This window comes from Ambystoma mexicanum, chromosome 9 (assembly GCF_040938575.1).
Source record: "Ambystoma mexicanum isolate Mex_15411 chromosome 9, UKY_AmexF1_1, whole genome shotgun sequence".
In the NCBI taxonomy this organism is placed as follows: domain Eukaryota; kingdom Metazoa; phylum Chordata; class Amphibia; order Caudata; family Ambystomatidae; genus Ambystoma; species Ambystoma mexicanum.
The window spans coordinates 20,023,976-20,036,091 of NC_090931.1; the positions used below are offsets into that span (position 1 = coordinate 20,023,976).

At 55.3% G+C, this 12,116-nt stretch overlaps 1 protein-coding gene across 1 annotated transcript in view; it reads right to left on the reverse strand.

The window, feature by feature from the left end:
- Positions 1 to 12,116, reverse strand: part of CLMP (CXADR like membrane protein) — a 456,485-nt gene that overhangs the window by 122,819 nt on the left and 321,550 nt on the right. The window contains exon 2 of the mRNA XM_069614088.1: positions 7,079 to 7,236. Coding sequence (XP_069470189.1) covers positions 7,079 to 7,236 — 158 coding nt within the window. The remainder of the gene's footprint in view (positions 1 to 7,078; positions 7,237 to 12,116) is intronic.

Sequence of the window (12,116 nt, forward strand, 5' to 3'; positions counted from 1 at the left end):
TGGCACTCCACACAGACACCACACTGGGACTTAATGGGACGGCTGGTGGCACTCCACACAGACACCAGACTGGGACTTAATAGGACGGCTGGTAGCACTCCACACAGACATCAGACTGGGACTTAATAGGACAGCTGGTGGCACTCCACACAGACACCCCACTGGGACTTAATAGGACGGCTGATGGCACTCCACACAGACATCAGACTGGGACTTAATGGGACGGGTGGTGGCACTCCACACAGACACCACACTGAGGCTTAATGGGACGGCTGGTGGCACTCCACACAGACACCACACTGGGACTTAATGGGACGGCTGGTGGCACTCCACACAGACACCAGACTGGGACTTAATAGGACGGCTGGTAGCACTCCACACAGACATCAGACTGGGACTTAATAGGACAGCTGGTGGCACTCCACACAGACACCCCACTGGGACTTAATAGGACGGCTGATGGCACTCCACACAGACATCAGACTGGGACTTAATGGGACGGGTGGTGGCACTCCACACAGACACCACACTGAGGCTTAATGGGACGGCTGGTGGCACTCCACACAGACACCACACTGGGACTTAATGGGACGGGTGGTGGCACTCCACACAGACACCAGACTGGGGCTTAATGGGACGGGTGGTGGCACTCAACACAGACACCACACTGAGGCTTAATGGGACGGCTGGTGGCACTCCACACAGACACCACACTGAGACTTAATGGGACGGCTGGTGGCACTCCACACAGACACCACACTGAGGCTTAATGGGACGGCTGGTGGCACTCCACACAGACACCACACTGGGACTTAATGGGACGGGTGGTGGCACTCCACACAGACACCAGACTGGGACTTAATGGGACGGGTGGTGGCACTCCACACAGACACCACACTGAGGCTTAATGGGACGGCTGGTGGCACTCCACACAGACACCAGACTGGGACTTAATGGGACGGGTGGTGGCACTCCACACAGACACCAGACTGAGGCTTAATGGGACGGCTGGTGGCACTCCACACAGACACCACACTGGGACTTAATGGGACGGGTGGTGGCACTCCACACAGACACCACACTGAGGCTTAATGGGACGGCTGGTGGCACTCCACACAGACACCACACTGGGACTTAATGGGACGGGTGGTGGCACTCCACACAGACACCAGACTGGGACTTAATGGGACGGGTGGTGGCACTCCACACAGACACCACACTGAGGCTTAATGGGACGGCTGGTGGCACTCCACACAGACACCAGACTGGGACTTAATGGGACGGGTGGTGGCACTCCACACAGACACCAGACTGGGACTTAATGGGACGGCTGATGGCACTCCACACCGACACCCCACTGGGACTTAATGGGACGGCTGATGGCACTCCACACAGACACCCCACTGGGACTTAATGGGACGGGTGATGGCACTCCACACAGACACCCCACTGGGACTTAATGGGACGGCTGATGGCACTCCACACAGACACCCCACTGGGACTTAATGGGACGGCTGATGGCACTCCACACAGACACCCCACTGGGACCTAATGGGACGGCTGATGGCACTCCACACAGACACCCCACTGGGACCTAACGGGACGGCTGATGGCACTCCACACAGACACCCCACTGGGACCTAACAGGACGGCTGATGGCACTCCACACAGACACCCCACTGGGACCTAACAGGACGGCTGATGGCACTCCACACAGACACCCCACTGGGACCTAACAGGACGGCTGATGGCACTCCACACAGACACCCCACTGGGACCTAACAGGACGGCTGGTGGCACTCCACACAGACACCCCACTGGGACTTAACAGGACGGGTGGTGGCACGCCACACAGACACCCCACTGGGACTTAACAGGACGGGTGGTGGCACGCCACACAGACACCCCACTGGGACTTAACAGGACGGGTGGTGGCACGCCACACAGACACCCCACTGAGACTTAACAGGACGGGTGGTGGCACTCCACACAGACACCACACTGGGACTTAACAGGACGGCTGATGGCACTCCACACAGACACCACTGGGACTTAACAGGACGGCTGATGGCACTCCACACAGACACCACACTGGGACTTAACAGAACGGCTGATGGCACTCCACACAGACACCCCACGGAGACTTAACAGGACGGCCGATGGCACTCCACACAGACACCACACTGGGATTTAATAGAACAGCCGATGGCACTCCACACAGACACCACACTGAGACTTAATAAGACGGGTGGTGGCACTCCACACAGACACCACACTGAGACTTAATAGTAGAACGGCTGATGGCACTCCACACAGACACCACTGGGACTTAATAGGACAGGTGGTTGCACTCCACACAGACACCACACTGAGACTTAATAGAATGGCTGATGGCACTCCACACAGACACCACACTGGGACTTAATAGAACGGCTGATGGCACTCCACACAGACACCACTGGGACTTAATAGGACGGCTGATGGCACTCCACACAGACACCCCACTGAGACTTAATAGAACGGCTGATGGCACTCCACACAGACACCACTCTGAGACTTAATAGGACGGCTGATGGCACGCCACACAGACACCACACTGGGACTTAATAGAACGGCTGATGGCACTCCACACAGACACCCCACTGGGACTTAATAGAACGGCTGATGGCACTCCACACAGACACCACACTGGGACTTAATAGAACGGCTGAATGCACTCCACACAGACACCACACTGGGACTTAATAGAACGGCTGATGGCACTCCACACAGACACCACACTGGGACTTAATAGAACGGCTGATGGCACTCCACACAGACACCACACTGAGACTTAATAGGACGGGTGGTGGCACTCCACACAGACACCACACTGAAACTTAGTAGAACGGCTGATGGCACTCCACACAGACACCACTGGGACTTAGTAGGACGGGTGGTGGCACTCCACACAGACACCACACTGAGACTTAATAGAACGGCTGATGGCACTCCACACAGACACCCCACTGGGACTTAATAGAACGGCTGATGGCACTCCACACAGACACCACACTGGGACTTAATAGGACGGCTGATGGCCCTCCACACAGACACCCCACTGAGACTTAATAGGACGGCTGATGGCACTCCACACAAACACCACTGGGACTTAATGGGACGACTGATGGCCCTCCACACAGACACCACACTGGGACTTAATAGAAAGGCTGATGGCACTCCACACAGACACCACACTGGGACTTAATAGAATGGCTGATGGCACTCCACACAGACACCACTGGGACTTAATAGGACGGGTGATGGCACTGCACACAGACACCACACTGAGACTTAATAGAACGGCTGATGGCACTCACAGACTCCACACTGAGACTTAATAAGACGGGTGGTGGCACTCCACACAGACACCACACTGAGACTTAATAGTAGAACGGCTGATGGCACTCCACACAGACACCACTGGGACTTAATAGGACAGGTGGTTGCACTCCACACAGACACCACACTGAGACTTAATAGAATGGCTGATGGCACTCCACACAGACACCACACTGGGACTTAATAGAACGGCTGATGGCACTCCACACAGACACCACTGGGACTTAATAGGACGGCTGATGGCACTCCACACAGACACCCCACTGAGACTTAATAGAACGGCTGATGGCACTCCACACAGACACCACTCTGAGACTTAATAGGACGGCTGATGGCACGCCACACAGACACCACACTGGGACTTAATAGAACGGCTGATGGCACTCCACACAGACACCCCACTGGGACTTAATAGAACGGCTGATGGCACTCCACACAGACACCACACTGGGACTTAATAGAACGGCTGAATGCACTCCACACAGACACCACACTGGGACTTAATAGAACGGCTGATGGCACTCCACACAGACACCACACTGGGACTTAATAGAACGGCTGATGGCACTCCACACAGACACCACACTGAGACTTAATAGGACGGGTGGTGGCACTCCACACAGACACCACACTGAAATTTAGTAGAACGGCTGATGGCACTCCACACAGACACCACTGGGACTTAGTAGGACGGGTGGTGGCACTCCACACAGACACCACACTGAGACTTAATAGAACGGCTGATGGCACTCCACACAGACACCCCACTGGGACTTAATAGAACGGCTGATGGCACTCCACACAGACACCACACTGGGACTTAATAGGACGGCTGATGGCCCTCCACACAGACACCCCACTGAGACTTAATAGGACGGCTGATGGCACTCCACACAAACACCACTGGGACTTAATGGGACGACTGATGGCCCTCCACACAGACACCACACTGGGACTTAATAGAAAGGCTGATGGCACTCCACACAGACACCACACTGGGACTTAATAGAATGGCTGATGGCACTCCACACAGACACCACTGGGACTTAATAGGACGGGTGATGGCACTGCACACAGACACCACACTGAGACTTAATAGAACGGCTGATGGCACTCACAGACTCCACACTGAGACTTAATAGGACGGGTGATGGCACTCCACACAGACATCACACTGAGACTTAATAGAACGGCTGATGGCACTCACAGACACCACATTGAGACTTAATAGGATGGCTGATGGCACTCCATCGGCTGATGGCACTCCATACAGACACCACACTGAGACTTAATAGGATGGCTGATGGCACTCCATACAGACACCACACTGAGACTTAATAGGATGGCTGATGGCACTCCACACAGACACCCCACTGAGACTTAATAGGACGGCTGATGGCACTCCACACAGACACCACACTGAGACTTAATGGGACGGCTGGTGGCACTCCACACAGACACCACACTGAGGCTTAATGGGACGGCTGATGGCACTCCACACAGACACCCCACTGAGACTTAATGGGACGGGTGGTGGCACTCCACACAGACACCACACTGAGACTTAATGGGACGGCTGGTGGCACTCCACACAGACACCACACTGAGGCTTAATGGGACGGCTGATGGCACTCCACACAGACACCCCACTGAGACTTAACGGGACGGCTGATGGCACATGCCCGATAGAACGATCTGCAAATTAACATCAAATAAACAAGAGTCTTGGTTATCGAATGAGGTGGTGGGAAAAAGAGACCAAACTACAAGTGGTTCCTGGATGACGCACAGATGGCAAGAGTGGAAACGTTGAAATACCTAGGGACAGAAATATGTAAGAGCACGTGCAGCTACAACATCTTCTCGCACGAAAGGCCAAAGTAAAAATGCTGGCAAATCAAGCCCTCATCCAGAAAAGGAAGTTCTGCCGCTACTCCATATTACACCCCCGCCCCCTCCATTGGAATTCCATCCTGATATGTGGGGCGGACTCACTGTAATGGCTCCCTAAAAACACTGGCCATGCACAGAGGGTGGCTTCTGGAAAAGAGTACTGGGGCAACCACAATCCGCTCCAATTCAGATGATTAGGAGAGAGCTGGGGCTGGCATCACTGAGGGAAAGAGTAGCCTGGAAACCCCTCGCCTTCTCTGGGAAATGCCTGAAAGAAGGGCCTAGAACAATGGCCAGAGGACCCATAGAGGCGGCGCTGGATTGGAACAGCGCCCGTATGCAAGTGCCGGTGGAGAACCTGGCACTTCCAAGGAGGAATAGCTGGAGAACCCCAATATAAAATCAAACAAATATTGTTGGGAAACAATTGGATCCAAGCCTCCGAGGAGTCATCTAAATATAAAATGTTTAGTAACTAAGAGCGAGAAACAAAAGCCCGGGGTGCCTTACCCACATACTTAAGAGAATTCTGAGACCCAAGCCCGGGGCACCTTACCCACGCACCAGACCCACGTCATAGGTCGCAGTTCATGAGACTCCGACTAAACCTGCGGGAAGCCGGAGAGATCACCTGACTGGGATCTAGGGGCCGCCGCAAGAACGCGGTATGTAGGTTCTGTAAAAAAAGAGGGCGCTGTTGAAAACCTGCAACACATGCTCACACTATGCACCGCCCTAAGAGAAAAAAAGAACACGATTCTTTACTTGATGTCTAGAAGGCCTGAGGACCGGTGGTCTACAACACCAAGAGGCCAGGAAACAGCCTGACCCTCGCGACAGGGAAACTCCTACATGAGTGCCTGGGAAGTCCGGGCCAAATGGCCCTCATATACAAGTAGAGCAACTCCTGCAGTAAGAGCGGACGAATGTCATTTCCTTTAGCGTCTATGAATGGTAATGTGAAGCGATTGCTAAACGGTTTGAATAAACTAAAATGCAGATAAATAAACATTAAAAATATCATTATTGTAATTATAGGAATGTAAGTCCGGCATATCTATTCCACTGCTTTGATAGAATGGGGGCCGTAGACCTTGTGAAAAGGCAGAAACAGAGTGAGAGCCTTTCTTAAACATTGAGTAGTTGGGGAAGGCCTTGTGCCTGGCTCTATCCGAGAGACTCCGGGTTTCCAGGGTCTTGTCCGGATCTCCGGGGAAGGTCATGACGTCTCCGGGTTTTCAGCTGTCACAGCAACTCCGCCCACACCTCCATGTCATTGGCTAGAAGCAGACTGCTGGTGGCCAATCACATGGCGGTGTGTGTGAGTGGCTGCAACTGATGTCTGTGCGCGTTTGTGCATTTTTGTGTGGGCTTTCGTTTCAATGATCAAACAGCGACCCCAAGTGGCCACAGGCCCCTGCAGCGCAGGGGGGAAACTTCAGGCAGGGAGGGTGATAGCAGTCACCCCTGCTCCCCCTTGCCACGCCGCCCAGTGCCAGCCAACTGAGGGGGAGCAGACCCTTGGGAGGAAGCCGGCGCCTCTTGCTGCTGGGATCCAGTTAAACACACCAGGGGCAGCTAGTGGGCACCCTGACCTGGAACTGCAGCAGACAGGGTTGGCATCTGAGTTAGAGCAGCAGGGAAATCCCACCCATACCAGGCGTGAGACCTTTCTTTTTTAAGTGGCCGTGGCTGGTGGGCGTGGTGGTGGGCGGAGTCTTTAGTGGGTGTGGCTGCGGTGCAGCGTGACAGACCTCCCCAGGTGTCCCTTTTTGAAATGTAGGCAGGTATGGCTTGCACTCACCACTTTCTGGCTGCTGTCAGACTCCTGGAGCAGCCACTCGATGTCCAGGCTCTGCGGCCTCAGGAGACTCATGCGGTGCTGGCAGGGCAGCGTCACGTTCTCCTCCGACACCTTCCGGATCGCCGTCTGGGACGCGCCGCACCACACACAGCTGAGGACTGGGCGAGAAGAAGACAGTGGTCAACATGGGGTTAATAAACCAGTGGACACCAGGGGACACAAGTGCACACAAGGAGGCAACAGTGGGCATCCAGTGGACACCAGGGGGCACCAGTGGGCACTAGTGCACACAAGTAGGTAACAGTGGGCACACGTGGACATCAGTGGACACCAGGGGGCACTAGTGCACACAAGTAGGTAACAGTGGGCACACGTGGACATCAGTGGACACCAGGGGGCACCAGTGCACACAAGTTGATAACAGTGGGCACACGTGGACATCAGTGGACACCAGGGGGCACTAGTGCACACAAGTAGGTAACAGTGGGCACAAATGGACATCAGTGGACACCAGAGGGCACCGGTGCACACAAGAGACAAGTAGGTAACAGTGGGCACAAGTGGACATCAGTGGACACCAGGGGGCACTAGTGCACACAAGTAGGTAACAGTGGGCCCAAGTGGACATCAGTGGACACCAGGGGGCACTAGTGCACACAACTAGGTAACAGTGGGCACAAGTGGACATCAGTGGACACCAGGGGGCACTAGTGCACACAAGTAGGTAACAGTGGGCACAAGTGGACATCAGTGGACACCAGGGGGCACTAGTGCACACAAGTAGGAAACAGTTGGCACAAGTGGACATCAGTGGACACCAGGGGGCACTAGTGCACACAAGTAGGTAACAGTGGGCACAAGTGGACATCAGTGGACACCAGGGGGCACTAGTGCACACAACTAGGTAACAGTGGGCACAAGTGGACATCAGTGGACACCAGGGGGCACAAGTGCACACAAGTAGGTAACAGTGGGCACAAGTGGACATCAGTGGACACCAGGGGGCACTAGTGCACACAAGTAGATAACAGTGGGCACACGTGGACATCAGTGGACACCAGGGGGCACTAGTGCACACAAGTAGGAAACAGTGGGCATCCAGTCGGCACAAGTCGATACCAGGGGGCACCAGAAATTATTAGACACCAGTGAGTATGAGTGGACATCAGTGGACACCAGGGGGCACCCGTGAACACACGTAGTTAACAGTGGGCATCCAGTGGGCACACATGGACACCAGGGGGCACCAGTAATAATTAGACACCAGTGAGTATGAGTAGACACCAGCGGACACCAGGGGGCACCAGTAAACACAAGTAGATAATAGTGGACACCAGTGGACATCAATAATTAATTGAATTTTCAATACAGTTTGATTTTGATGTACGTGCAAAAGAACGTGTGGGTGACTGGACTAAGGACTATAAATGAATTCGGAGTGCTAATTATCCTTTCACGAGACGCTGAACAAGTGCTGTGGTTAGCGTTCTGAAACCACAAGCCCCTTGATTCCTAGCGGCAGCGCGCTTTCGGGGTACGTCATCTGCAGCGGCCCACAGGGCTTCAGAGACCCGCGGCACCGCGCGCGCGCGAGGCCTAGTTCTGTTATGTCTGCCAGTGCTGGTGTGCAGACATATCTCGTCAGACTCCTTTCTTCACGCTCTTATTGGCTATAATATCTGTGGGCGTCGCTCCTGCTTAAGGCCATCCGGGGGTCTCGTTTGAACTGTATCCATGTATGATCACTTGGGAGCATCTTTTAGAATGTTTACATCAATTGAACGGTGTGCTTTTAGAAGCCTGTTCTGGCCATGCATGGGCTCTTCGGCATGGAGTGCCCCGGCATACACCGCACTGCTTTGGCCAGAACTTTTGGGTACGTTGTCTTCCATTGTTGGTTGGAGGGAAAGATCCTCGACATTATGGCCAAAGTTAGCTATTCGAGGGCTTTACTTTTGGCCCCTGGGCACAAGCCAGGTCATATAATGTTAAGAACCTTAAATAAACTCGGTGTCCACAGGATCGAGTGATTTGACAAACACTGCAGTGCCCGCGCCACCTTCAGTCACACTGCAGTGCCTGCGCTGCCTTCATTCATACTGCAGCGCCCGCGCCACCTTCAGCCACACTGCAGCACCCGTGCCACCTTCCGTCTCACTGCAGCGCCCGTACCACCTTCAGTCACACTGCAGCGCCGGCGACACCTTCAGCCACACTGCAGCGCCCGCACCACCTTCAGTCACACTGCAGCGCCGGCGCCACCTTCAGCCACACTGTCACACCGGCGTCACCTACAGCCACACTGCAGCGCCCGCACCACCTTCAGTCACACTGCAGCGTCCGCACCACCTTCAGTCACACTGTCACACCGGCGTCACCTACAGCCACACTGCAGCGCCCGCACCACCTTCAGTCACACTGCAACGCCCGTACCACCTTCAGTCCCACTACAGCGCCCGCGCCACCTTCAGTCTCACTGCAGCACCCGTACCACCTTTAGTCACACTGTCACACCAGCGTCACCTACAGCCACACTGCAGCACCCGCACCACCTTCAGTCACACTGCAGCGTCCGCACCACCTTCAGTCACACTGTCACACCGGCATCACCTACAGCCACACTGCAGCACCCGCGCCACCTTCAGCCACACTGCAGCACCCGTGCCACCTTCCGTCTCACTGCAGCGCCCGTACCACCTTCACTCACACTGCAGCGCCGGCGCCACCTTCAGCCACACTGCAGCGCCCGCACCACCTTCAGTCACACTACAGCGCCCGCGCCACCTTCAGCCACACTGCAGCACCCGTGCCACCTTCAGTCTCACTGCAGCGCCCGTACCTCCTTCAGTCACACTGCAGCGCCGGCGACACCTACAGCCACACTGCAGCGCCCGTACCACCTTCAGTCACACTGTCACACCGGCGTCACCTACAGCCACACTGCAGCACCCGTGCCACCTTCCGTCTCACTGCAGCGCCCGTACCACCTTCAGTCACACTGCAGCGCCGGCGCCACCTTCAGCCACACTGCAGCGCCCGCACCACCTTCAGTCACACTACAGCGCCCGCGCCACCTTCAGCCACACTGCAGCACCCGTGCCACCTTCAGTCTCACTGCAGCGCCCGTACCACCTTCAGTCACACTGTCACACCGGCGTCACCTACAGCCACACTGCAGCGTCCGCACCACCTTCAGCCACACTGCAGCACCCGTGCCACCTTCAGTCTCACTGCAGCGCCCGTACCACCTTCAGTCACACTGTCACACCGGCGTCACCTACAGCCACACTGCAGCGTCCGCACCACCTTCAGCCGCACTGCAGCGTCCGCACCACCTTCAGCCACACTGGAGCGTCCGCACCACCTACAGCCACACTGCAGCGCCCGCACCATCTTCAGTCACACTGCAGCGTCCGCACCACCTTCAGTCACACTGCAGCGTCCGCGCCACCTTCAGATGCACTGCAGTGTCCGCGCCCCCTTCAGTCACACTGCAGCACCCACGCTGCCTTCACTCACACTGCAGCGCCCGCGCCACCTTCAGTCACACACTGCAGCACCCGTGCCTCCTTCAGTCACACTGCAGCGCCACACCACCTTCAGTCGCACTGCAGCGCCCACGCCGTCTTCAGCCACACTGCAGCACCCGTGCCACCTTCAGTCTCACTGCAGCACCCGTACCACCTTCAGTCACACTGCAGCGCCGGCGTCACCTTCAGCCACACTGCAGCACCTGTGCCACCTTCAGTCACACTGCAGCGCCCGTGCCACCTTCAGTCACCCTGCAGCGCCTGCGCGACCTTCAGTCAAGGCCGCTTCAGCCAACACAAGGTCAGCCCTGGCACCTGCAGGCGAACGTCACCATTTCATCGATGAACTCGGCCTTGATATGGTTTGTATCATGGAAACCTGGTTTAATGATGCAAGGCCGGCCCTGTACCACATGTTAGTACCACCAGGACACCTAATTCAAGTTATGAACTGTACCACTAAAGCCTGGAGGGGGCTCGCTGGCGTTTATAGATCCTGTCTGGGCGTCTCGTATTTGGAACCTCTCTTGTGGGTCGATATATCCCCGCTGGGTCATATGAAGGCCTGCCCGTCATCCACCAGCGCTCCATACTAGGCTATAGACCCCTGGCTATGCTAGCATGTCCTTATCTGACCCCGGACTCAGGCACCAACAATGGGATTCATTCTAGTCCTTCCTATCTGCCCGGAGGACCCCACCTGACTTTAGACCATTGAGGGCGCCCCCACCCGTCCACACAGCCACTGCCCTGATCCCACCGGGGTTCGGGGTTCACCACGATCAGCCTGGAGCCGGGCTTCTGCTCAGACCATTCTTTCTGTGTATTTCCGCTTACAGTGGTTGGGAAACCACCAAGTACCACTCCGGTACTACTCATCATTCACCCATCGTAAATTCCAAGAACAGCCGGCCATGCCACGAGCACAATCGGCGCATTCTCTGCCCGCCATTAAGCCCACATTTAATTGGGAGGAGTTTTTTAGTCAAGGAATTGGGGTGTTAGATTCCGTCTGTAATTAACGTGCAACACTTGTTCAAAGAGTACCCAAGACACCACCCTGTCCCTGGCACCGGCACCCCCCGTCTCTAAAGTTATCGAGGAAGAAATACCGACAAATGGAACATCTTTGGAGAAAGAACGGAAGTTCTACCTCTGGCGGAAAGGCCAAAATCCCACTGAAAAGCTACAAAGTTGCCACCTTTCACCCAAAGGCGAAATGCTTACAGAACTAAATTCAGACATCACACAACAGAGCACGAGGACCTTTCTGCGCGATTGCTGTTCTGTTCCCCCCTAGCTGCACCTCGGGGGCTATCACACCCCATGGAAGCTTTTAATGCATTTTTATTAACAGAATTGTCAACATTTAGGAAACATTTGCTGAGAATGTGTACCGGCTCTAACCCATTCCAGTACCATCATTGTGCCCTCCCAGGGCCTTATCGTCGCCTCCTAGGGTGACCCCCCGCCCCCCTCCCCATTTGATTTCAATCCTCCCACTCACC